Source organism: Theobroma cacao, chromosome 5 (genome assembly GCF_000208745.1).
Source record: "Theobroma cacao cultivar B97-61/B2 chromosome 5, Criollo_cocoa_genome_V2, whole genome shotgun sequence".
In the NCBI taxonomy this organism is placed as follows: Eukaryota; Viridiplantae; Streptophyta; class Magnoliopsida; order Malvales; family Malvaceae; genus Theobroma; species Theobroma cacao.
Genome location: NC_030854.1, coordinates 37,647,414 through 37,674,727, shown reverse-complemented (window position 1 = coordinate 37,674,727; position 27,314 = coordinate 37,647,414). Strand labels below are relative to the sequence as shown.

Below are 27,314 nucleotides of genomic sequence, written 5' to 3'. Positions count from 1 at the left end.
CTTTCCATTTCTGTCAACCATAGAAGTGTATAAAGAAAAGCCATGCATTTCTTTCGGTACATTGTGTGGATGACAGAGGTAAATTTCTGTGTCTTTGCCCAAGGGAAAGAGTGGTTTATTAATAGAAAAGGAAAATGGCCATCTACTTTTGTTACTTGACTTGAAATTGACAAACTTAAATTTTCTTTTCCTGGAAAATTTCAGAAATGCAACCATGAAATGAAGTCACTTCCTTTCTAGAAGTTCACATTGATGGCAGAAATGCATATAGAATGTTTTAGCTTTTTTGGATATGCAATACTGTTAAAAAATAGTAAGTTCAAGAAATTTCCATGGAAATAATTGTTGTGGTCCATGATCTATTGAATTATGTTACATATTACTTTATATATATATATATATATGATGAGTCACATTGTACGTACTATGCTTATATAATTTTTTTTATCACCAAGATTTAATAGATTTATTATTTTGAAATTACGAATTTGAATCTTGAGATGAAAAGAATGAAATCGAAATTTAACGTATAAAATAAAATTAATGAACAAAAGTTGTATTTCTTTCGATGTTTGTCCTTGAATCTCTGGTATTAGGGTTTGCCAAGAACACAATTCTGGTACCATCAATGGACGCAAAAATGAAGAAGGATCCTAGAGTAATAAAATAAGCCAAACCAAGACTTAAGAGAATCATCTATAAGAACCCAGAATCAACATTGTAACATGGAGAAGAAAAGAAGAGAGAGAGAGAGAGAGAGAGGGGTGGGAAATTGGTAATAAAGACATTAATGAATTCTCTTAATTGCTATATCCTATCTAACTATGTCTATAATTATTTATAAATTCTTTATAGCATCCATTGCTTTATCTTTGTTTGGTACAGTGGAGTGAGGGGATTATAGACTTTGGACCTATAATTTCTAATTAAGAAAGTGATAATGTGTCATTAGTTTTTAATTAGTAAAAATATCATGAGTATGCATTGTGATATAATATTAATTAAAGTATTAATAACAAGCTTTTAAGTATTAATTATATAGGCATATGTTTATACAGAATATAAAACATGCAAAATTGATCAAATGTTCATCTTGCTGGAACTTCATATTGATCCCCAGGAAAAGACATCTGTAACTAAGTTCTACTTTCTAATCAAAATTCTTGACATTATACAGACTATTATCCTGTAGTCTGTAGCTATCATCAGGATTTTTCCTGTCCTCTAATCTACGGAAGCCTGAATCTCTTCCAAGGTACGGCCCTTTGTCTCTGGGACCAACTTGAAGATGAACACAATAGCTACTGCACAGAATGTGGCGAACACAAAAAATGCACCTGGAACGGGAAAAGAAACAAGATTCAGTTGAATTTGATCTTCAGAGGTTCATAATGTGGCCTAATCTTGGAAAGATATGAAAAAATGGAAGAACCCAAGAAAGTTGTTTGGAGACATTGTAAACTGTTAAAGAACACAATCCAGGTTCAAGTTTTAACCAGGTAGCAGCAATGGAGGACTTACCATGTGGACTCCAGCTCATGAGAAAGTTAAAACTGTAGGATACAACCCATGAACCGCCCCAGCTCACCAATGTTACAAGGCTTCCTGCAATGCCTTTGATGTGGATGGGGAATATCTGGGCCAGAACCAAAAATTTCCATCAGGCCCCAATCAAATCTATATTTTCTCAGTTTGTTTCTGTTTTTACAGTAAGTGAAAGCTAATCAAAAATCCAAATTTTACCTCAGACATTACAATCCAAGGAATTCCACCCAATCCAAGACAATATGAGCCCATGTCAACCTGAAAATTTGCCAAAGAAAAGGTAAGCAAAGTAAACCTTCAAACTTTTTGACAGTATGCAGTGTTTCTTCCAGATAGTGCAGATAATCTAGAGATGGTTTCTAATGGAATTTAGTGATAGCTCTGAATTCTGGTGTTTGTTTAAAGGGTATGAACTCTTTTCTTTGCTTCAGGTTCCAGAACTCTGTTGCAGCCTAGGATAAACTGTGCCAAAAATAATTGAACTGGTTCAGGAATGTTGTTAGGTTACCATGATGCCAGTTATTGTGAAGACTGGAGCGAGATCAGAAGCCATGTGATGTTCCTGTTGAAGAAAATACAATGTGTTTAGTGATAACAAGCTGATCAAACAAATAGTATTGCATAAAAGCTCATAAGTTTGATAATTACCTTCAAATAGAAGGAAGCACCAGTAAGTAGACTGCCAAGGAGCATTCCACTTGCAGAAATCTAAGAGAGAAATAAACATTTTGATATGGTATGAGAATTCTTAAACTATCTTTTTATTTATCTTATGAAGAAATTTTGATAATGGATGATCTAATCTAGTGCCTACCATTAGAAGAGGCCTTCTCCCAGCTTTATCAATTATGACAGCACCAAGTGCAAGAATAATTATCTGAAGGGAAACATCAATGTTTGTTGATAATTGATCAAAAGAAGAAAAACCAGAGAGAAAGAGAGTGAAAGATGAAAACCTGCAGACAAGCATAGAGTATGCTTCCAACATTTGGAGGAACTCCTGAAATAAAAAATTAACATGCCACACTGGCAGAAGAAAAAACTAATAAAAGACTCAAAATGTATGATAAATTTGGGGTTTACCTGCAGAGGTAAAAATTTGGTCAGCATAGAAAACAATTCCATTGTACCCAGAAAATTGTTGGAAAACCATCAGTCCAACACCAATCTGCTTATCGTTCGTTGAGGATACAAGTAAGAAGGCAAATAGATTAACAGAAGTGAAACAATGATTCATAGTGGGAAATTATCTCAAGGAGAGAATGATACTTACAATGACCAAACGTAAGTTTCTTTTGCGAAACAAATCCTTTGCAGTGGCTTTTGGAAGATGTTGAAGAATTGCCAAAGAATCCTATGAAGTGAAAACAAAATTTACCTTAAAATTAATCCCCAAAAAAAGGGTAAAGCTGTGCAAAAAAAGGATGTAAGAAGGAAAATGCAATGAAGTAAGTACTTGAATTTCTGCCTCTTCTCCTGAAACATCAGCATTATGTCCATGAAGCTTCTGAAGTGCAGCATGGAACTCATTCTGGTAGCCAACCATTGCCTGTTGCACAGAACATAGTTACTTTACCTAATACTTTTGATCTTCATAGCTTCATGTGGAACTCCAATTGATGATCTTTGTACTGAATATTAACCATAGGTTGAAACCTCTAGTTTCGGAATTTATCATGCTTTAAGTAATTACAAAAGCTTCTCTCATCAGTTACTTCTGAAACTTGTAGTATGAGGAGAATACTTATGATGATTTTGAAACAATGAACTTCTGAATAGAAAAGAATGTACAAATTTCTGAAGTTCTATCATTTATTAAGAAATTGATCTTACCAGCCATCTAGGGGATTCTGGGATGAAAAAAAGCCCGATAATCATAACCGCACATGGGATCATTCCTGCAACCAAGAACCAACTTCAAGTAAGCTTCATGAAATAAGTTTCAAGACTGATACACTGAACACAATGTCGATACACTGACTTACCAGTTAGAGCCAGTGTTCTCCATGTAACTAATGCACCTACTGCATATGCCACCAAAAGACCAGTGGCAAGGGAAACCTGTAAAGTAGATTGAAGGTAAGCAGAGGACCAATAAGCTAAGTTATAGCTTTATAAGTTATTAAATCATCAAGTCAAGAAAGAATAGCTTCTGAAAGTGCAGATGAGCATAATTCTAGTCCAATGAGTTTGAATCAATTTTGTTACCTGATGTAATGTTAATAGAGCCCCCCTTAGGTGTGTTGGGGTAATCTCAGCAATGAATATTGGCACCTATAAAATCAGGGAGTTCAAGAGGATGCAATTACAAAATCTCTATCAGCATATCAAAAAAATATCATTAGTTATATGTTCATAAGCAAAACTTTTGAAATAAAATTGAAAGCATACCACATAGGAGTTAACACCAATGCCAAATCCTGCTAAAAATCTTCCAAAATTCAGAGATAGAGTTCCCTGCAAAAGGAAGGAGTTCATCAGCATTTTAATGAGGTAAGATTATATCAAAAATTGTTTGAGAAATGAACACAGCACAAACCAGAGCCAAGTAGATTATGAGCCATCCAGTGATGCAGATGATTGATGACATCCTCATAGTCTGACGGGAAGAGAGCAAGTTTAGGCAGAGAATTTAAGGTAAATATTTGAATAGAAAGCTGCTTCATGCACATGATGATATATAACAGGTTATCTCCATCTGTTCATACCTCTATTCAGCCAATCAGATCAGCGGCACGCCCACTAGTGATTGCACCAACCATTGCACCAATAGTCAGGATGGATCCAAAGACTGAAAACTGCAATTAAAAAACATGCATTAACTTATACTTCAATATGTTCCTCTGCACAGCCAGATAACAACAGAAATACAAAGTGATGCATTAATTAGCTGTTCAGGTACCTCTGAAGAGGACATTTCAAGTTCCTCCATTATAGCTTGCTGTGTAGGCGAAGAGAATCCAATCTGCAAAACCAAAAAGTTTCTTCAGTCACAACAATAACCGGAAATCCTGTTGCTTGCACATACAGAAAATCAGACCAACACTAAGATAATAGAGAAACTTACACTTGAGCCAAACTCAAAAGAGCCCATAACTGCAACAAATGTGCTGAGAAGAACCATAAACAGACTTCCATTGCCGTGCGAATTCTGTTGATTTTCCTCTTTTTGGGTAAATGGCTGCAACAAGCTGGCACTTCCATTCTCAATGTCCTGTGAGGTGGCCATACCTTTCTTCTGTTGATATATTCACCCTGCAACAAGCCCAAAAATGCAAACAAAGAAATGAATTAAGCAAGAAGCTGAATGAAACCAAAGGAACACATTAAACCCCCCCTTACCTGCAATTTTCTGCACCTTTTCTTCTCTTCTTTCCTGCCACCTCATGGCCCCCCCAGATCAAATGTCTGAGCACTTAACCTTCAGGAAATCAAGGGGTTATACTCCTGTTTTTGGAATGCATTTATTATAGCATTTGCATATACCAGAAAGTGAGAAGTTTAACATGGTAAGTCCATTTGCTTCAGCTGTGCATGCTTCACCATCCGTGTCATGCACTTTAAAAGAGTAAAGCAGTCTGGCAAAACTAAAGCAATAGCAAAGCAATAAACTGATCAAATTAGAAAACTGTACTTGGTATGCTGATAAAATCCAGCTAAAATATCTCTAGCCCGAGTCAGACGCAGCAATTTGTCCAGTTTCCATAAATATCAATGGGAGATAGGTTTACTGACGTAGATATGAGTCAAAGTGCTATTAACTTGGTTCATTAGATAATTGTTAAAGGTTCATAGATGGTAAGTTGTTGTATGAAACAGGTTGATTTGTCCTCAATTAGCAGCAAGCAATAATTGCAACAGATTTTGCTTTGGAGGATCTGGACCCACTAGAAGAGTCCAGGTGAACCTAGTTTTGACAATGGTGATGATTTGGTTCTTTTCCCAACTTTTGGCCATTGCCCACAGATTATATGCCACCTTCACCAATCTTATCTCTTCTCAAAATCAAATCAAAGCATCTAAATTCCATGCATTTGAGCAACCTCATGAGATGTATTTTGATGAACATAAGACATTATTATCAGATTGATAATCACTCCTCTCATCTAAAAAGGGTATCTAAAATTTAAAATCCTAATGTCTTAATTTGTGATTATCATCATAATGTATGCAGAGCAGCTGGAAACGCAGCCTTGGCATCCAAAAATCAGGGACTACTACATTAGTGAAGCTGCCAATTACAACCGTTCCAACTATGGTGACATAACAGAAACAAGGAAATATGATTGACCAATTATATACCAAAAACAAAATCAAAGATTTAAAACATAACAGACGTTACATACTAATGAGACAAATCTCATAAGCATGTAAGATAACAATATCATATTAAACTAAATATAATATCTTTGAAGTCTTTTCGAAATTCACACTTTACAAAACATCAAATCTCCAAATATAATAATAATATACAGTTCTCTAAAAGTTACAAAATTTTCATCTAACTAACATTTCTTTACAATAACTTGAAACTGGATAATTACCTCAAAACTTATAATTATCCAAGAGTAGATGTTAATCTTGCTAACCAAAACTCGAGCTAAACAAGTTTAACTCTCAATCATGCATACATGTTGAAGTATGCAAAAATAATAAGAATTAAAGAAGTAAGTACAATCACTTAACAAGTAACTGACATCTTTTCAGTCGAATTAAGCAATATTCAAAACATTTAGGCCAAAATTACCAATACTCATATAAATATCAAAGCAGAATTTTGAGTAATTTCATTTAGAATTATAAGTACAATCTTTCTCCTATTCTCTCTTTATTAATAAACCCCAAGGTTACATATGTAAATATAAAAAAAAATAAACTTATATTTATTTAATATAGACTATAACTTAGTGATTACTAATTTTTTTTACAACAAAATTAATTAGCAGAATTTTTTTAAGGGGTATTACAAAAAAAAAAGGGATTCTTTGTACAGAGAACTTCTTTATTCCTTTTTCAAAAAAAAAAAAACTCTAATTTACCTATTCTTTTGTCTACAAGAAATAAGAAATTATTAGTACAATTTAATTCACCAAATTTTTCTCCATACCAAAGGGCTAGTTAGTCACTGAAAACCTCAATGTTTACAAGGAACAAGGCAAGCCCCAGGAACCGAGAGAGCCGCAAAACCAGTCTAAAAAATTTTCACAATCTGATCCATTGTTGGCCTAGCATGTAACACCGGATGACAGCAAAGGACAGCAATGAACACATACTGGTCCATCGCTTCTGGCGATTTGATCTCTGGCATGCCTTGTTCAATAACATCTAATGCCTTCCCCTCTTGGACAAGCTCCCAAGCCCAATCTGTCAGCCGGAGAATCTTTCCCTCATTGCTTGAATTTGCCTTTTTGCCACTCAAAAGCTCCAGAAGCACCACCCCAAAGCTGTAAACGTCACTTTTCTGGGTTAACTGGCCATACAAGGCATACTCCGGAGCAACATAGCCTAGAGTTCCAGCTACCCTTGTGCTTAAATGTGTCGTTCCCTCTGAATTGATCTTCGCCAGGCCGAAATCTGCAACTTTTGGCTCAAATGTCTCATCTAGAAGTATATTACTAGCCTTGATGTCCCTATGAATAATAGCAGGATGCAGACCATGATGCAAGTACGCTAAACCTCTTGCAGTTCCGAGGGCAATCTTCTGACGAACAGGCCAACTAAGTTTCTTCTTTTCTGATCCGAAAAGATGATCATGGAGGCTTCCGTTTTGCATCAAATCGCAAACAATGAGTCTCTGATGACCTCCCAAAGGAACTGTCGCGGTACAGAAGCCTCTCAAAGCCACGAGATTGACATGTTTTACACTTGCAATGACTTCTACTTCATGTACAAAGTTTGCATCTCCAGCAACAGAACAATTCTTGAATCTTTTTATTGCAACTTCAGAACCATCTGGTAATATCCCTTTATAAACATTCCCATATCCTCCCATTCCAATAATATTTTTCCTGGAGAAATTCGTTGTCGCATTCTTTATTTCGTCAATTTTGAACTTTATTAAACTAGTGCTTTTGCTATATAGTCCAAATCCAAAAACCAAACTAGTCTCATCTTTGACAGAGTCATTCTTCTCCATAACTGGATTGATCTTGTCCTTTTTATTTTTCTTCCGTCGTCTCATCAGGAGGAATAAAATTACAGCAAGGGTCCCAAGTAAACCAACAAGAGAACCAACTGTAACCCCTGCAATTATACTTCGGTGTTGCCTGCTGCTGGATTTCTTTGGTTTAAATTCCATGGAAAACAAACACTTAGCAGTGGCTCTATCAGTTGGACCAAACTGATTGACAAATGCAGCTGTGTACATATTAGGATACCATGAACAAGCTGAGATATTCCCGGCTGTGTCATCAATGTCATCAAGGTATACTTTCCTAAGTCTGAACAACTTACTAGTACACATTCCACAAGCAAAACTTTTATCCAGAGACTGAGTACAGTAATATCTTAATTTGTTCAATTTGGTATCAGGAATTAGGCTCTCGAACTGTGCTCTAGATGTTACATTCATGCAGGTTTTTGAAATCCATTCGGCATGGTATCCACAAGAAGTTTCAATATCAAAATCATTCACAAACTCACCTATTAACTTCTGGTAGGACTCCCAGCATGCCTCAGAAGTGATGGGAGGGGGAACAAAATACCCATTCGTCTGGAGATACTTAGATTGAACCAAATGGATTCCTCCAAGAATGTTTTGACACTTTGTGGCAATGCTACCAAATTCAGTCCTTGCAGGGTCTTCATTGACCAAATTCCGGAGGATGTCAAAGTTCAATGGACAAGAGGCTTTCACAAGGGTTTCATTTGAGATCCTTTGGCAATATGCAGTTGAAATGCTGATCTCAAAAAAAGTTAAGACTGCTCCTAACGTGAAGAAAGTGGATAGAGATAGGCACATTGTAAATCTAAGGAGTTATAGACATTGAACAGCATAACCTAAATCTTAGCTTTTCACAGGAATTGTTCAGATATAATAACTTTAGCAGCTCAGCCTTATCCAGCCTTAGCTTCAGTGGCCCGTTTTGGCAGTTAGTAACAGGCGGCAACCGAGAGCTGGAATCATTCTTAACTGAATTTTAAACGGCAGAGAATCTTTAACATGTGAGTATGTGACTATTAATAATCCTTTATCTGTAATCATTTCTACTCAAACTAATAAAATACTTAGATATTCTTAACCATCTGATTAGAATCAGATGGCTCAGAATCATCTAATGGTTTCTCAAGAGGGGCCAGTTCTTGTTACTATGCAGTTGAATATGTACTGTTTGCTGAGTTATACATAGGAATGATTCCCTGGTTTAAGAAAATATACTACTTATATCTATGCCGTGCATGTGAATTTTTAGGTTGAGATTTGGAAAAATCCCACAATATGACAAAATTAGATTACTATATTTAAGAGGTAACTTTGGCCTTATCCGGAAGCAGACTAAATCATAGATAGGAAATGTTCTCAGTTAAATAACAAAGAAAATTGAGTTGATATTGTTCATATGGTGATGAAAAAATCTCACATCTATTAAGTTGGGGTTTCTTGGGCACATAAATGTAGTAAGGATCAACAATTGGTTTAAGTCGCTTGTCCGTCTTAAAAATTCAACATAATATCAGAACGGACATTGTTCCTTCCGTTGTTGTCCCTTCATATCTGGTCCTCTCGGATTTGTTAAGTTAGAGGCTTCCTGGCATATGTTCATGGTCAACCTACCTGTACAGGAGCAACTTCTAGGACAAGTATGAAAGGAATGAATCCTCAGGATAAAGAAGACATCTTCAAGGCCTTAGGTAACTTCCATTCATTTTTGTTTTCTGATATATATTTTGGCATGACCAGCTGACCATTTCTATGCTTTGAATTAGGAAAACATATAATATTGTTGGCAGAAGGTCAAATAAGAAAAAATACAAAACAAAATGACAAGGCAGAAAAGATCAACAATCAACATGGAAGACATGGAATTTGCCTTATCATGATTATATTAGAGGGAAGATAACAGAAGCAAATGACTAAATGGAGTATAAAAATGTGCATAAAAGTCTGAAGATATATGATAAAAGATCAGGTCAGGTATGGTTGCTCTTAATAAAGTATGAATACTGTTATGCCTCCTAAAGAATTCAATACCTATAGCACTAGCTTTGGCTATCTATAATTTATTAAAGAATGAACCTATAGTTTTATCTTGTAAAGAACTGAACAGAAAGCATGGCCTAACAAAACCATACATACCAGAAGCAGAAGCAACCTCAGAATGTTAAATTATCTACATTACATGTCTTAAATGTGAAACTTCTCTCAATTTCCCAATGATCTAGAATGGGCTGATCACTCTTACAGTCACATGGCTGTTCAGCACTGGTGCTGGACATGCTGTCCAATTGACTAAAGTTGGCTGATTTTTCTCCATCATCTGTATCTGTTGGAAGAGAAAAGGGAAGTTTTGGAATGGAGTGGAGTGGAAAATCAGATTCCAATATCCTCACAATCTGGTCCATTGTTGGCCTAGCATATAACTGTGAATGAGAAGAAAGAACTGCTACCAGAACATATCTCTCCATAACTTCAGGAGGGCCTAACTCAGGCATGTTTTCATCAATAACATCGAATACTCTACCTTCCTCTACCAATGACCAAGCCCAGTCAGTCAAAAGCAAAGTGTGATGATCATCAATGGAAATAAGTGCTTTCTTCCCACTTAAAAGCTCAAGCAGGACAACGCCAAAGCCATAAACATCACTTCTCTCAGTTAGTTGCCCATATAAAGCATACTCTGGGGCAACATAGCCTAGCGTTCCTGCTGCCCTGGTGCTCATATGAGACAATCCGTCGGGAATGAACTTTGCAAGGCCAAAATCTGCCAGTTGTGGCTCAAATGTATCATCCAAAAGTATGTTGCTAGCCTTAACGTCTCTATGTATGATTACAGGCTGTGCTCCATAGTGGAGGTAGGCCAATCCGCGTGCCACTCCAATGGCGATTTTCTGACGAATAGGCCAACTAAGCTTCTTCACCCCTGATCCAAAAAGATGGTCATATAGGCTTCCATTATGCACCAAATCGCACACAATTATTCTCTGGTGACCTTCCATAGGAACCGTTGCAGTGCAATAGCCTCTGAAAGCAACAAGATTGACATGACTAATACTAGCAATAACCTCCACTTCATGTGCAAAAGTTGCATCTCCAGCAGCAGAGCAGTTTTTGAACCTTTTCAGTGCAACTTCCGATCCATCTTCTAGTATACCCTTATAAACATTCCCGTATCCTCCCTTCCCTACAATATTCTCCCTCGAGAAATTCTTTGTAGCCCTTTTGATTTCTTCGAATGTGAACTTAACCAAAGTGCTATCTCCACTAATCGTTTCTATTCCAAAACCTGAACCTGTCTCGATTGGGGCAACATTATTCTGTCTTCTCTTCCATTTCTTTCTCCTTCTCCAAATAAACCAAACCACCACAGCTGTCATGAACAAGCCAAAACCAGCACCTACAGTAACCGCACAAAGAATAGTTCTCTGATTCCGACTGGTTGCATTACTTGAAGTTAAATCAAGTGAGAACAAACACTTTGCAGTACCTGAAGCAGTTGGTCCGTATTGATTAGCCAAAGCCCCAGCGTATATGAAAGGGTACCCGGAACAATCTGAAGCATTGTCTATATCAGTGCCATGAAAGTAAGACTGATAAATGCTTGATAAACTAGCTTGACATGGTATGCATGAAGAATCATCATCCAAAGAACGATTGCAAAGAAGCCTAATATCCTGCAACTTGGAATCAGATATAAGGCCCTCAAACTGATATCCAGTAGTGATGTTCTTGCAACTTTCTGATATCAACCCGGTATTATATCCACAAGTTGAACGAATATTAAAACCGGGTATGGATTCATCAACTAACTTCTGATACCCATCCCAACAGTCCTCTGAGGAATTCGGATGAGGAGAAAAGTTTCCAGTGATTCGAAGATAGTTCGATCGAACCAAACGAATACCTTGAAGGATGGTTACACACTTTGTTGGAACATCTAGAAATGCAAGTTTAGAGCTATCGAAAACTTTCCTGAGAACTCTGAAACTCAATGGACAAAAGGAGTCAGCCAAGTTTCTGTGTGGGATTTCATGATAACTAGCAACTGAAGAGCTAGGATTACGAAAGCAGAAACTCAGTCCAAGGAGAATGAAGTAAAAGGAAGACATTTGAGACCTGAAACTCTGGCAGAAGGGTTGCATTGCTTCCCATTAGAGCTTGTTCTGAGTGGAAATGATCAGGATTTTGACTTTAATGCAGAAGCTGTAAACCATCTAGGATCTCCAGCCTAGAATGTGGTTTATCATATGTGAATATCATTGGAGGGAAAGAAACTGGAGCTTTCATTAACTGATTTTTAAATCATGGGAACTTTGAGTATGACATATTATGAAGTCACATGAGGGATAACTGAAAATGATGTTTCAGACATTCAAATCCCTCAACCTTCAAGAAAAAATGGGTTGATGATCTTTATTTTAATACAAATTCCCAAGTTGTCAGAATAAATAAAAGAATATGGCATGGAGATTAAATCCAAGAGGCCACATCCAAGCAAGATATGAACTTGACATTATAACCTGGATAAAAAAATGGGAATCTGAATATGAACTAATGAATTGTTATATTAGACTGGAAGATCATGTAAATATCCTTTGATTGTTAATCAAGTTTTCCCCCCCAACAAACAAATTAACTATTAAAGTCAAATAACTGACTTGTTCCAATTGCTTCTTATGCTTCCCACCCAATAAATCCCAATGTCAACCAGTTATACCTTTCAGTTACATCATATACAGTCATTTTTCTATCATTTTATTTTTGGGTATAATATAGTCATTAGTCATTGCTTATACCATGAGTTTACCAAAGAAGCAAGGGACAACTAAAATTTATAATTTCTTTTGAAACCTGAAAAATAAATATTACAATAAATTTGGGTTTTAATTACATAATTATAATTTTATTTGCATTAAAAAATTATTAATGATAATTCGACTAACTTGGGCTGAATATCAGCCCAATTTAAGAGTGAATTGGGCCTTGTCTAATTCAGCTCAATTTTCCTTTCAAGAATCTTTAAGCCACAAGCCTATTTGAGGTTCAAATTTAGGTCTCTTGATGGGAAAAAGGCATTGCTCTTAATGGCCCAAAAATGCTTGGGTCCTCTGCCTCCGAATAGTTACCATGGTTTCCATTTTCCTTGTAATTGCAGAGATGATCATTCAAATACTAACACTTTATTGATCTTTATTGCTTATAAATTTTGCTTATGAATATACAGTTTATGATATGATAGTTCACATCATTTGTACATAGAGCCATGTTAGCCACATGCTCGCATTTAAAGTGTCTTTATTGTTCTTATTTCTTCATAATTGATATACATTAAACTTAGCCTTAAACTAGTACACACATAATTTTGCCATAAATTCCATTATTTTCTCAAATTCAAAGCATTGAAATATCGTGCATGTCATTTTCGTAAAATAGTAAATCTAAAAAGCTAATAGTTAATAGTTAGATATAATAATTTTGAACATGATTCTTTAATATAACACAATAACAGTATAAAATTAAACAAGTTTAAGTTTCGTAATTTAATTGTGTTAGATATATTAAAGATACGATAATTTCATATCTTAAATGAGTTAAACTCATTTAACCCACATATGACGGAAACGAAATTTTCATCCAAATCTCATCTTATTTTTATCCGTTTTATTTTTTATTAACAATTAAAACTTACACATGCAAATAATTTTGTTTTGGTATTAAAAGAGTATATATTTTCCAAACTTTTCCATAGTCTACAAGGAAAGGAGAAAAGGTTAGTACCATAAATGTTCATTAATGTCATCTTTACTTGCTTTTGTCTTGTTCTTAAGGGAAAGAGCAAAGAAGAATCATCATCTTTTGCATGTATGAATTCACATTTCCCTCACTTAAAAATTGATGGGCAATTTGGAAATCAAAGATGTCAAAATGTTTCAACAATGGTAGCTCAATTATTAAAGGGGAAACGTTGGGTTTTAATTGTACAATTCAGAGTGTTCCAAATGCTAAATTTATGGCACATGAACATATTAGTAAATGCCCACACCTGCTAAAGAGAAGTAAATGCATATGTCACATATACATTGATTAATTATCAAATAGTAAAAAGTACATTAATCTTTTAAGCCTCATTCACTTGGCATCAATGCTGCTAAGGAAGTGTGGTCAGCATCAGAGGATGATGATAGCAACATCTAACTAATATTATTTAGAAAATTGAGTTCAAATTTTTTTCCATAGGTATTTATGATTTGATTAAGGCATGAAATAAGATAAAATTAAATTTAAATCCGTTTAATTTCTTTGGTTTTTTGATACCGTGCTGTGTACAAAATAATCATGTATGCAAAAACGTAAGATTGAGAAGTTTGTCTGTCTCTGTATTATGGGGGTGCAACGCGAAGACATCTAAAAACTTCTAGTCCTGATTCCAAAACATGAAGATTTGATTAAAGAAGTGAAGAACCCAAGGTTTGATTTTTGAAACAAAGAAAAAAAAAAAACAGGGTTCACTTTCTGTCCTTCTAGCTGTCTATTTACGCAGATTTGAGCGTTTAAGGTTGGGAGCAGAAGTCGCTGCAGAGCTTTAAACACATGTCACCGACCCAACAAAGCAGACCAGCGATTCTTGCGGACTCGTATAATAAAAGAGAGAGAAACAAACAAACAAAAAGTTAATGTAAAAGTTTCTCTTGTGAAAAATCTTACTCCCTCTGGACAAAGACGTAATGAAAAGTTTTCCATATGTAGCTAAATTTTAAGTTTCAGATGGCCTTTTTCAGGGTCTTGGAAAGAACACAAAAAACAAATGGTCTTATCTTTTTGGGGGGTCAAAATTTATGCACCAAAGAACAGGGCTTTAATGTCATAGTAACCTCTACTAACTTTTTTCCTTTTGTTTGGTGTCTCTATCTTTCTCTTGCTTGCTTTGCTTTGCTTTCAATCTATCACATTGTTGTTGGGTTTGGTTTATTTGCTTGTTTTGAGAGTGTTCATGGCTGATGTTATTGACCATCAAGGTGCTACTTCGAGGTATGTATGTGTTCTTTCTTCATCTTATCCCATTTGGCTATGTCTTATTTTTTTTGTAAAGATGTTTTACTTTTGTGATGATTGATTGCAAGCAAATGAGTTTTTTGGTGTTCTCCTTTATGTTATTTTTATTTGGGTATGTCTTTTTGTGTTCTCCTTCATGTTATCTTATTGAAAGTTAGCAAATTGGTTGTTTTTGTTCTACTTCATGTTACCTCATTTGGGTATGTCTTTGTTTTATTGAAAGCTTTTCTTCTTTCTTCATCAAATGTTTGTTGAGTGGTAGCCAATGGTTTGTTCCATTTTGCATTAGTAGTAAAGAGGATATGAAAATTGTAGAGTTTTTTACTTTCATTCCTTCCTTTTTTTTGTTTGCCTTTGTGCTGTTCTACTGTGTAGGATTTGTTGGTTCTGGTGGTACTTAATGTTGTGATTTCTAGTTTCCACATAACCATTTTTGGCAGTTTTGAGTTTCAGCTTATCAACTTTGGGGATTTTCTACACATACCATATATGATAGACTAGAATTTTTGGTTGTTGTGCTTCTTTATGATGTTTCCTACTTTTCATGTTCCGTTTAATGGTTTTTATGCATTTCTTTTATGAGTTAATGTTTTTATATCTTGGTATGTTTTTTACTCTCCTCTCTTTTGTTTGGGATTAATCTTGTTTAGAGCTATGTTCAGCTTTTCAAGTTTTCATTGGTCTGCTTTCATAGGTCTGATGGATGATTTTCATTTTGGTTGTATTTTGTTTTCTGTCATCAAATCTTTCAGCACTTCTAAGTTTATAATTGTCTCCCCCAGAACAAACTTACTAATACTCACGCTGAAACAAGAACGGATTCTGATTTCTGCTTTTATTTGGCTTTGAATGATTGTTGATCTGTTATGGCCATTGGTTTGTTCCAGCGAGAACTCTAAGGATTCTGGTGATAGGCCAGAGAAGAACTCGGAAAATGAGGTTGTTCAAGCAAGACATAGAAGACAAGGGGCTATAATTTCTTCTTATGCATCAGCCTGTGGTAGTTATCTCCAACTCTATTTGTTCTGTGGCATCTCTCTTTCATGTCTGATGCATGTGTTTCTGTAGTCCATGCTCTTACCACTCTTTGGTTCTTATTTTATTGAAGAATTGAGGGTCCTAAACAAGGAAAACGAGAAAAAAGATGGATCATCTCCTAAAGGGGTTTTAGAAGCCTGCTTAGAAGGCTTGGAATCCAACATAATTTCTTATGTTGACAGCCCCAAGGCAGAAATTCGTTGTACAAATGGAGGAGCACTTGCTAACTGGAGAAAGTTCTTCAAATTATGGAAAAGAAGATCACGGAAGCACTTAGCTGCCTTCACTCCTCTTGCTGTGCCAAAGCTATCAAGAAAGAACAGCAGAAGCACAAAAGAGAATCCTGTGCTGAGAGATTTGTACAATTTTAAGTCTTCTTTGGAGGACTTCAGCCTACCTGAGCTCCGAGCTGCAACAGACAACTTTAGCCAAGGTATGCAATTAATTTCAAGACTTAGAATACTTGCAGAAACTGTTTGTATATTTGGTCCACTTATATTCTGGAATTTGGCAGAACTATTATTCCATATTTCCATTATTAACCACAAGAAATAGGAAGTTACATATAAGGGTGCTTAATGAAACTTTTGTTACATTCAAATATAATCTCATTCATTTAGTGATGTAGACCTGTGGTTCTATTTCTTGTAGAGAACTTAATTGGCAAAGGTGGTTATGCTGAAGTCTACAAGGGTCGTTTGAAAGATGGAAAGCTTGTGGCAATAAAGCGGCTTATAAAAGGGACACCAGATGAGAGGACAGCTGGTTTCCTATCTGAGCTTGGCATTATAGCCCATGTAAACCATCCAAACACTGCTACGTTGATTGGGTGTGGCATTGATGGCGGAATGCACCTTGTTTTTCAGTTATCTCCATTGGGAAGTTTGGGATCAGTTCTGCATGGTTTGTTACTAATCTACATTGTTTTTCTCAAGTCCTTATTAATTTAGCTTTATGAGAACTTTGTGATGCTCTTGCATTATCCAGGTTCAAAAGGTGTGCTAGATTGGAATAAAAGATATAAGATTGCTTTGGGTACAGCAGATGGCCTCACATATCTTCATGAGACGTGTGAAAGGCGAATTATTCATAGAGATATCAAGGCTGATAATATTCTGCTTACAGAGAACTTTGAGCCTCAGGTACTTCTCAAGTTTTAAAATTCAAAGGATACACCAAATGAGATGTTTAAAAACCATGGGTTGTGTAAGATTTGCAAGAATCCAGTGTACAGAACCACAAGCACGCATCTGTATATTTCATTATAGAAAGAAATCATGAAACTGACATGGGGAGACAAGCAGCGAATGCCCTTCCTTGTAGAGTGCTAGAACTAATATTCTGTAAGCTGGCTACTTAACTATTGGTTTGCGATGTGAACCACGTGCTATAAATTTATGGGACGATCTATGCATATTCCAAGGTCTCCATCTATATGACTATTCTTACCTTTGCTCAATTTATTTTGGTAGAACATGATTGGACTTCACCTTGCCATTAACTTACCATTTTGAAAGAATGGATAGTTTGGAGAAATCAAAAAGAGTAGCTCTGATCTTTAAATGTACATAATGCTCCCCATGCATAGTTCTACCGAGTCTTAGTCTTCACTTATCAGTATGTCAACAAAATCTGTAATTATCGATAACATCTCAAAATGAGAAAAATGCAAACTTTAACCAAGACATTTAGGAATGAATTTCATTGCATGCAGAGACTTACACAATCACTATGTTAATTTTCAAGAAGCTACAGTTAGGTGTAGAGTCTTTCAACTGCAATACAGAAAAAAAAATGTCAGTATAAATATTTCTATGTACTGAACTCTGTAATTTTTCAAAGCCATAAAGAAGACAATTTAATCACCTAGTACTAGCCCTTTTTTTGGCCTAGGGGTCATAATTCCAAACACCTGCCTTAAGCACGAGGTGAGCCTTATAAGTTATGAGCTCAGCAGGTGCCTGCATTATGGTGAAAGATTTAGAATGTTACGCATCCTGTTTAGTTATGAAAATAAAGTGTTCTGACTCAATTCCGGCCAAGAAGGATGCATTGTTGTAGTTTTGTGCTTTCCTTTCTAATGATAAAGCAATTCATGTATGAGAATTAGTTTCATTGCATTTTCTGTCTGAAAATCATTTCCATTATTTTGTTTCTGATTGGTGCCTCACATGGTGCAATCTTATTTTTGTCAACATATATGAGCAGGATCTACCAACAACGGTAGTGATCTTTCTGTCCCGTTTTTTGAAATTTTATGACGGGTATTTTGTAAAGCTCCTAATCATCCATCGTCATGAATGTCAACTGGCATTTTGCATTTGTATTATCATTTTCTTTGTTTGTCCTAGTTATTGATTGCGTCAGCTGATTTGTCATCCAGATTTGCGATTTTGGCCTTGCCAAGTGGCTACCAAAACAATGGACTCACCACAATGTATCAAAATTTGAAGGAACTTTCGGGTTTGTAAGCCTAAAGTATCTGTCATCGTGTTAATAAATACTTTTGTCATAATACTGACTCATTTGTTTCTTGAGATGCAGTTACTTTGCTCCAGAATACTTCATGCACGGAATAGTTGATGAGAAAACTGATGTCTATGCATTTGGAGTTCTACTTTTGGAGCTCATAACAGGACGAAGAGCTTTAGATGATCAACAGCAAAGCGTCGTACTATGGGTACCATTTCCTTGTGAAGAATTTGATCACTCCAACTATATCATACTAGTAAAACAATCTGTACTTACCCTTCAAATTCCTGTAGGCAAAGCCTCTACTTGATGAGAATGATATTAAAGAGCTTGTAGATCCTTCCCTAGGTGATGATTATGATGCAGAGGAGGTGGATCGCATGGTTTTGACTGCCTCTTTGTGCATTGAGCAATCTCCTATTCTTCGTCCTCAAATGAGTCAGGTTAGTATTAGATTTAGAAGTTGTTAAATATCTGTTCACTCTGTTAAGAAATTAATTAATTGGAGTAATAAATATGGCATACGCTTGTAGAAATATGACAAGTGACACATTATTGGTTAATGGACACTGAACAGAAGTTAGAGAAAACAAAGTGAGATTAGGAAATGAAAATGTGAATTCTGATCTGATATTGACTTTGCTCTTTTGAGAGGTGCATCATCTCATTTCATTAGAAAAGCATTGGGTACTTTGTGATTTTAATTCTTGTTCATGCTGGTGAATCATTGATATCACAAAATGCTGAATGACATTTATGAATTGCATGTTTGTCCAAGTTCAAGGGTAGCATTCTCTCAACAATATCTTGCTCGGCAGTAAAATGAACCATTAAGTAGCAGCTAAAAAGAATGAAACCTTGTTGTAGAAGTAAGGGACAATAACCTCTTCTTTAGGTGCTCTTGATTTAGGATTATTCTCGAAGTTGGTGTGGGACCAGAGAGAATTAAGAGGTTATAACTGGTGGTAAAGTGGTCTATTTGATTGATGGGTTAGCATCTATTTAAATTGCTTAACTGAATCTTGAAGTTCCTTTTGAAGATGAGCAGGCCTTGTCTTCTATTTGTGTACATGGAACCCTGAGTAGGACGTGCCTGTTACACTTTACACCACCGAGGAAACTCATCCACCTCCACTTGCTTGTAGCATCTGTTCTTTTATGGTTGCTTCTAATTCCTCTGAATCGTCTTCAACGGAAATGGAGTAACTTTTTTCTTCTTTAGGACATCCCTTCTGAAGCTCAACAAATATAGAATCACGAAGATCTGAATCACAAGCAACTAGGCCTACAAACATTTATGACTACTACTTTTGTGCATAAAAGCTAAAATCACTTTCTGCTCCCAGAAGCAAGAAAAAGCATCAAAGCAATGAATTGGTCTTTGACTCATGCTTTCTATCTGTTCTTAACTCATTAATGGCCAACCATATCTTTGAACTTTTCCTTTGCTTTTTCGTTCTTATTCTTTCTAATATCCCCCACTTCTCCTTTTGGACCTTTGTGTGTAGAAATGGTGAATGGGCATTATATCTGGATTGGGGGGGAAGACCAAATCCAAAATGAAATGTCATCAAGTTAACCAAGGTCTTTTTTGATGCAGGTTGTGATACTGCTGAGGGGTGATGAATATGTAGCAGCAGACTGTGCTAAAGAACCCCACAGGCGGTCCATCCAAAGAACATACTCGAACGAACTCTTGGATGCGCAAGAATACAACTCAACGAAACATCTAAACAATATCAATCGACTAAGGGAGATTGCTTTGGGTTCTTAAAACAGAGATGAAAGTTAATCATATAGTTCCATAGGTCTTTGAGTTTGAGGGTTTGCCGGAAGTCTTAACCGAAGTGAAAAGCATTTGATACTACTGTTTTCCATGGCATTTGGAAGCATTGGTTCCTATGGAAGTTCTTCCAAATTTCATGTGAAACAGTACCAAAATCAAATGATTTCTGGTATGTCCCAATCCCTTCTCTTGGCTTGTAATGTATATAACAGGTTTGGAGTGAAAGTTGAAGGAACCTTAAAGCTAAATGCAACAAAATAGAATGTTCAATTTGGACCAGTTTAAGTTTTTAGATGATTTGAGGTTGTGGAAAAGAAAGAAACACCATGAAGACATCCCCCATAAGAAACATGGTATACCATATCAAGGGTCTTCTTTGACCAAATTTATAAAATGGATTGCTTCGGTTGCTGATATTAAGTAAATTAAGGATTGTCCATAAAGACACTTTGGTTAAAAAATGGAAAGAAACAGCAAAAAAAAAAAAAGAATTGAAGATAAAATTAAATGTTGGATTAAGCAATCTTTATTTTCTATTTCCTTTTATTCTCCTTTTTTCATTTCACCAAATAATGGAAATTAACATATTATTACTAAAACAGTATACTATTTAATATTTAATATATCATGAATTCAAACATTTTTTTTACTTAATATACGTATGTTTGGGATCGAAAATATGAGTTCGTGATAAATAATATTAAAATTTACTCAACTCTTAATTAACGGGTGACTTTCTCATCAAAATATTAAAGTAGATTTAATTAAAATAAGTCTCTTTTTTTTATAAGTAAAAAATTTAATGTAATGAAGATCTTATACAATTGAACGAAGAGAATGTCACTGAGTTCTTAATGAAAAAAGATAGAATGAATTTTACATAATACAAGTATAAACCATAAATTCTTGAAATTTCATTACTTTTTATTTTAAAAATAATAATAATAATAATTAAACTTTTTCATAAAAACTTTAATTTAAAAAAAATACAAAGTATAAAGGCATATACCATCTTCAAAATCAAAATTCTAACCACACAACAAAAATCCTAAAAAAAATATATGATAAAAATAAGAAAAAATACAAAAAAAAAAACAAAAATTGTAATACAAGTTCAAAATGACACGTAAGATGAACGTGGTGGCGTGGAGGAAACGAAGCTGACACGTCAAGTTAGCCTAATGTCTTCGAGCTGCAAGGCCGGAGTCCTGTTCGGTTTGCCAGTTTTTTTTTTTTTTTTTTTTAAATTTTGTTTTTTTATTTTTCTCTCTCCAAATATGTAAACGAGAGTTTACGGTTGACAACGGTGCAAATCTGCCCCCGGGTTTTGTGGTTCGGCATCTCCCTTCAAGATATTCCCGTCCCTTGTCGTAACGTAACCGATCTCCCCCTTCTACTTCTCTTTATTTCCCCTCTCCGCCCCCAAATTTTTTTCTTTTCTCCATTTTCGTCCTTTCTGTTTCCTGCAATTTTTTAAAATTGATTACCCCCCACGAGTTTCATAATTTCGACATGGTGTGCTCATTATTGCGATGTCAACAAAATGGGGCTTCACTTACGTGTGTCAGTAAGCATCCACCGTTAATTGGTTGATAACTTTGATGGTAAATTCTTTCTTTTAAAATAAACATTTAATTTGTGCATATCTACGTTATCAGTAAATTAAATTTTATCTTCGTTAAGTTTTATACAATTATAAGATAATAGTGATTAAATAATAATATGTAAATATTATATATTAACAGTATATTATTTATAAAGTAAAACAAAACAAAAGAATTCTTTATCAAATAGAGAATTTAATTTTAAATTTGGGTTTAATTACCTGATAGATGGTAAGAGATTTTGGATTGTATATTTTTTCAAAAATGAAATTAACTTTAATATATATATCTTGAAATTATTAAAAAAAAAATCACATAATTAGTCGAGAAAATTTAATAATTAATTAATTTTTATTTATTTAAAATATTTTATAAGATGAATTTAGATCAGTATGTAAAAATAAGTAACTATTCGATGATATAATTAAATTCATATTAATTAAAGATATAAGTAATACAAAAGATTTGTTACTACAAAAATCAGTTAATCATTTACCCAATTTTGGGTTAGGAATCTAAAGAAGTTTCCCATAATCCCATAAGAGGAGAATTGTGTAATTTCTCAATCTCAACTCTTCAAAGTCCATGAAAACAACTCAAATTAGCGGATAACCTGTCGACCAAATCCATTTGACCAGAAAGGACCCAATTGAACTATCTGAAAACTACAAAGGGCTCATCTGCAATTCCTCCATTTCTTGCTTACACTACAAAGCAAAGAACCGTCTTTTCTCTTCCTCTATTGTTTTCTCTCTGTTAAAGGTCAAACCCAACCACCGCAAAAGCAAAAAAAAAAAAAAACAGAAGTTTTCGTGGCCGGTGACCGCCGAACCCGTAGAACGCCGCTGTATTGTTAGTTTCCTCTTATGCTATTGCCGATCGTTTTTCCTTTCCCGGTAACGCCCCGGTGGCCGGTAGAAGAAATTAAATCTGGGATTATATCTTGACTATGAAGAGCAACGGCAACAACGGAAACAGCAAAGGCTCCAATATCAATAATAATAACAAAAGTAACAGTCATTTTTTGCCGAATTCTCTGAAATTCATATCTTCTTGCATAAAGACAGCCTCTTCCGGTGTCCGGTCAGCTAGTGCCTCCGTCGCCGCTTCTATTTCTGGAGACTCCGTCGAACACAACAAAGACCAGGTTTTCTGTTTTTAATATTTTTAATTGTTGATTATTAGTTGTTGATTATTTAATTACAGCCTTGATTAATTTTGATTTTTTTAAAAAAAAATATTGTTGATTGTAGGGTTCTTTTTGTTTTGAAAAAGTAAGCACTTTTTTGGTTTTATCTTCTGTTTGGTTGCTCAGAAAGAAGCAAGAGAAATTCAAATGTGGTGATCTTATAGGTTTTTCCTTTTTAATTTAGATTAAACTAAAAATTAGTTCTTCTAGTGAATTAGGGCTTAGTTAACTGAATGTTGTAATGTAGAGCAAAAAAGTTAACTTGTTTACGAACTTTATTTTTTAACTTAATTTTTTGGTTAATATTTGCTGAAATTTAAGTTCTTTTGTTGAAAATGATGTTTTATTTTATTTAAAAAAAAAAGAAAATTAAAAGGTGCATAGGAACCTCTGTTTTTTTTTATTCCTTAAATTTTTGTATATCTGTTGTCTTTTAGTGGCTACGGAATGGACAATGCATTGTTTTTGTTGAAAATGATGTTAATTTTTGGAGTTTTTATTCAAATGATTGAAGTCGTAAATATTTTATTTAAGGAAGGCAAATGAAAGATAGTTGATCATATAACCGGCTGATTTAGTTTTTAAATTTTGAGTATTTTTTGTAATAACCAAACCAATGTTTAGATGATATTTGTTGGAAATGATGTCTTAGGGAGTTAAGGAGCGAGATACTTAGTCTGTATAATGTGCGAGTTATGTTTTTAAGGTCAAAATGACAATAGAAGCTCAGGACATTGATGCCATTATTTTGCACAAAAATAATTGATCATTTTCTTGGCCTATTTACAATTGTAGCTTTGTGAAAAAGATTAGGTTATAAATTTGGAATGATGACTTCTGAGAGTTTAGTTATTTGTATGTGAACCATATCGAGTTCTGGACAGAGTAACAGAGACTGTTGATTATAAGATTTTCCTCGTGCCAATCATTTGATTCTTGTTCGCTTTTTCTATTACAGGCCATTCTGTTCTATTAATTCTAGTTTAATGCTGTGATTTGAGTTCCTTTAAGGTCAAAATTGCCAAACTGGAAACTCAACTGCTGAATGCCGTTGTATTGCATGCTTGTTTTTAATCAGTTGTTCACCTTTTAATGGCAGTAGCTCCTTATAAGGATGAGGGAACTAGTTTACCTCTTATCATAAGAAGGTGGGGGTGAATGTGAGATGTAGATATATAAATTTATTTGGGTCTCATTGCTGGCAATGGTTTTTTTGTTACACTCCTCTTTCGTGGCTTGCGTAACTTGTATATGCATTTGCAATGAAACTTGTTGCTCACTCTATCTGCTATCATATTGTAATCTTTTGTAAAACAGGTCCTCTGGGCTTCCTTTGACAGACTCGAGCTCAGTCCGTCATCTTTTAAACATGTTCTCTTACTTGGATACTCCAATGGCTTTCAAGTTCTTGATGTCGAAGATGCCTCTAATGTCAGTGAACTCGTTTCAAGGCGTGATGATCCAGTTACATTTTTGCAAATGCAGCCGCTCCCTATAAAGTCTGAGGGCCGTGAAGGATTTAGAGCATCACATCCTTTACTTCTGGTTGTTGCGTGTGATGAGTCAAAGGGCTCAGGTTTGATGCTTGGTGGAAGAGATGGATTGGCTAGAGATGGTTTTGATGAGCCTCAAAGTGGAAATGTTCTTATCTCTCCTACTGCTGTTCGATTCTATTCGCTAAGGTCTCATAATTATGTTCATGTTCTGAGATTCCGGTCAACTGTATATATGGTTAGATGCAGTCCTCGAATAGTTGCTGTGGGGCTTGCAACACAAGTAAGACTTAGCTAATTCTTTTTCTTTTTACTCAAACTTAGTTTTAGTTGCAACTAGTATTTTGCACTGGTCATAAGCAGGATCAGACAAATTAAGGGATTTGTTATCCTCCTTTTTATTATGTTTGGAATCTCCAGTTCAATGTAAAACTCATATAATCAGATTTGATTGTCCCTGAACTGCTTGTGTTTAATCAAGATGTTGATTGAAGGATGGTTTAGTTTGGATACATTTTTCTTTTCTTTTATTTGACCAATTATTTAGATGGGGTGAAACAACTGAAACTGTGCTCATTTCTTTTATTGGTTTGCAGATATACTGCCTCGATGCTCTCACTCTTGAAAATAAATTTAGTGTCCTCACCTATCCTGTCCCTCAGGCAGGAGGCCAAGGAATGCGTGGGATTAATATTGGATATGGTCCCATGGCAGTGGGTCCCAGGTGGTTAGCTTATGCTTCCAACAATCCTTTGCAGTTAAATACAGGTCGCTTGAGTCCACAGAACCTTACTCCTTCTCCTGGTGTTAGCCCATCTACTTCACCCAGCAGTGGGAGTCTTGTGGCTCGATATGCGATGGAATCTAGTAAGCAGTTAGCTGCTGGGTTGATCAATCTGGGTGACATGGGCTACAAAACTTTGTCGAAATACTATCAAGATCTTATTCCTGATGGTACTGGTTCTCCTGTATCTTCAAATTCAGGCTGGAAAGTTGGTCGGGGTGCATCACATTCCCCAGAGACTGATATTGCTGGGACGGTTAGTTCTTGATGTATCTGAGAAGCAAACTTTAATCTTATTTTAAAATGCCTGATTGTAACACACATGATCTTTGCACATTAATTCTACCTTGATGTAGAAGGCTATTGTCCTTATCTTTGCGTATATGCTTGAATTTTTATGTCAAACACATGTTTGAGTTCAACTTTCTCAGAGAGGTACCAGATGAGATTAGTTCTTACAAATACTAAATATCAGAGGCATGAAAATTTTGACCTATTAATTATTAACCATGAAATTTTAAGATTTTCTTATTTATACGATTCATTGCAGGTTGTTGTCAAAGATTTTGTTTCCAGAGCTGTTGTATCACAGTTCAGGGCTCATGCAAGTCCAATTTCTGCCCTATGTTTTGATCCCAGTGGGACTCTTCTGGTTACGGCCTCAATACATGGGAACAATATAAATATTTTTCGGATTATGCCATCCTCAGTAAAGAATGGATCTGGCACTCAAAATTATGATTGGAGCTCTTCACATGTGCACCTTTACAAGCTCCATCGTGGCATGACATCAGCTGTATGATCCTACACCTCCTATTTTTTTCAAAAAATTGTAATGCTTTATCTATCTATAATTTCTCTTCTATTTTTGTTTTGTTTTTGCAGGTGATACAAGATATCTGTTTTAGTGCTTACAGTCAGTGGATTGCCATTGTTTCATCTCGGGGTACTTGCCATATTTTTGTTCTTTCCCCATTTGGTGGTGAGAATGTTCTTCAGATTCATAATTCTCATGTGGATGGGGCTACCTTATCACCAGCTGTATCTCTCCCTTGGTGGTCCACTCTATCTTTCATGACAAACTATCAAACCTTTTCTTCACCAGCACCACCAACTGTCACCCTCTCTGTTGTTAGCAGAATAAAAAATGGTAACTCTGGATGGCTTAATACTGTTACCAATGCTGCATCTTCTGCTACTGGAAAGGCCTCCTTTCCATCTGGTGCTTTTTCTGCTGTTTTCCATAACTCTTTACCTAATGTTTTACAACGAGCTCAAGTAAAAGCAAATGTTTTGGAGAACCTATTAGTTTACACTCCTTCTGGTCATGTTGTTCAACATAAGCTACTGCCTTCATTTGGGGGAGAGGCAGGTGAAAGTGCTTCAAGAATTGGGCCAGGTTCTGCTGTTCAGGTACAAGAAGAGGAGTTACGGGTGAAAGTTGAAGCTATGCAAGCCTGGGATGTATGCCGAAGAACAGATTGGCCAGAAAGAGAGGAATGCCTTTCTGGAATGACTCATGGAAGAAAAGAAGCATTAGAGATGATTGCAGATGTTTCTGATTCTGAAGATAATGAAGCTGGGCACAAGGACCTGTCAAAGCCCCAAGATCAGTCTCACTTGTATCTTGCCAATGCAGAAGTGCAGATAAGCTCTGGAAGGATACCAATCTGGCAGAATCCTAGGGTATTTTTTTATCTTATTTTCATGAGATACACTTGCTCATAACCAGTTTCACTTACATCTCATATGCATTTTCTTAGGTATCTTTCTATACAATGAGTCCTTTGGGGTTAGATGAGTGTAATGGTGGAGAAATTGAAATAGAAAAGATCCCTGCTCATGAGGTGGAAATTAGACAGAGGGATTTATTGCCTGTTTTTGAGCATTTTCAGAGGGTTCAATCTGAATGGAATGACAGGTAATTTCTGTGTTCTTTTACATTGTGCCTTTTCTGGTTTTGACTGTTCTCATTTTTTTTTCTTTTTTTACTGATCTAAAAAGTCCTAGAAGTAGTTATCTAGTAGAATAAGGGTTTGATGAAAAAATGGATAGATAATTGGAAGTGAGGTTCTTCAAGAGTCGTATTATAGCAGTCTGAATGAATCTCGTCTGAAAGAATATTGTGGTGATCTTTCTTGTTTAATCATTCGTTTTTTTTTGGTTCTTTTTTTTTGGAAAGGGTAGGGGGAA

General features: G+C 35.4%; 5 protein-coding genes across 6 annotated transcripts in view; 2 read left to right on the top strand and 3 right to left on the bottom strand.

Annotated features, from left to right (window-relative positions):
* Positions 1,102-4,780, bottom strand: LOC18600335 (sugar transporter ERD6-like 8). The gene is given in 18 exon segments (XM_018121158.1): positions 1,102-1,337; positions 1,522-1,636; positions 1,744-1,803; positions 2,054-2,107; positions 2,194-2,253; positions 2,360-2,422; positions 2,502-2,545; positions 2,629-2,713; positions 2,819-2,899; positions 3,002-3,094; positions 3,379-3,443; positions 3,531-3,606; positions 3,754-3,819; positions 3,937-4,002; positions 4,085-4,144; positions 4,254-4,343; positions 4,448-4,510; positions 4,613-4,780. Coding segments are annotated over 18 exon segments (1,416 nt in total). The 5' UTR covers positions 4,775-4,780; the 3' UTR covers positions 1,102-1,224.
* On the bottom strand, positions 6,713-8,555 carry LOC18600334 (probable LRR receptor-like serine/threonine-protein kinase RKF3). Its single transcript, XM_018121155.1, has one exon. The coding sequence runs from the start codon at positions 8,504-8,506 to the stop codon at positions 6,737-6,739; it is 1,770 nt and encodes a 589-aa protein (XP_017976644.1). The 5' UTR covers positions 8,507-8,555; the 3' UTR covers positions 6,713-6,736.
* On the bottom strand, positions 9,859-11,811 carry LOC18600332 (probable LRR receptor-like serine/threonine-protein kinase RKF3). The gene has a single exon (XM_007030702.2). It carries the CDS (start codon positions 11,809-11,811, stop codon positions 9,859-9,861), a length of 1,953 nt encoding a protein of 650 aa, XP_007030764.2.
* On the top strand, positions 14,234-20,341 carry LOC108662325 (receptor-like cytosolic serine/threonine-protein kinase RBK2). Of its 2 annotated transcripts, none has more exons than XM_018122276.1 (9): positions 14,234-14,735; positions 15,643-15,755; positions 15,864-16,226; positions 16,445-16,696; positions 16,781-16,935; positions 18,177-18,256; positions 18,338-18,473; positions 18,559-18,708; positions 19,866-20,341. In XM_018122276.1, exons 1-9 carry the CDS (start codon positions 14,701-14,703, stop codon positions 20,037-20,039), a joined length of 1,458 nt encoding a protein of 485 aa, XP_017977765.1. In that variant the 5' UTR covers positions 14,234-14,700; the 3' UTR covers positions 20,040-20,341. The 2 variants fall into 2 exon arrangements, with proteins under 2 accessions (XP_017977765.1, XP_017977764.1); XM_018122275.1 differs by having other exon boundaries at positions 14,235-14,731.
* Positions 22,389-27,314, top strand: part of LOC18600331 (autophagy-related protein 18h) — a 6,351-nt gene continuing 1,425 nt past the window's right edge. Inside the window, exons 1-6 of the mRNA XM_018121869.1 lie at positions 22,389-22,802; positions 24,162-24,620; positions 24,934-25,377; positions 25,672-25,917; positions 26,007-26,807; positions 26,885-27,042. Of these exons, the coding sequence (XP_017977358.1) occupies positions 22,605-22,802; positions 24,162-24,620; positions 24,934-25,377; positions 25,672-25,917; positions 26,007-26,807; positions 26,885-27,042 (2,306 nt within the window). The 5' untranslated portion in view covers positions 22,389-22,604. The remainder of the gene's footprint in view (positions 22,803-24,161; positions 24,621-24,933; positions 25,378-25,671; positions 25,918-26,006; positions 26,808-26,884; positions 27,043-27,314) is intronic.

Coding starts and splice junctions, on each gene's coding strand:
- LOC18600334 (XM_018121155.1), bottom strand. CDS start 8,506: ATGTGCCTATCTCTATCCACTTTCTTCACGTTAGGAGCAGTCTTAACT.
- LOC108662325 (XM_018122275.1), top strand. CDS start 14,694: ATGGCTGATGTTATTGACCATCAAGGTGCTACTTCGAG. Junction 16,227..16,444: donor AACAGACAACTTTAGCCAAG/GTATGCAATTAA, acceptor TATTTCTTGTAG/AGAACTTAATTGGCAAAGGT. Junction 16,936..18,176: donor CAGAGAACTTTGAGCCTCAG/GTACTTCTCAAG, acceptor TTTGTCATCCAG/ATTTGCGATTTTGGCCTTGC.
- LOC18600332 (XM_007030702.2), bottom strand. CDS start 11,811: ATGTCTTCCTTTTACTTCATTCTCCTTGGACTGAGTTTCTGCTTTCGT.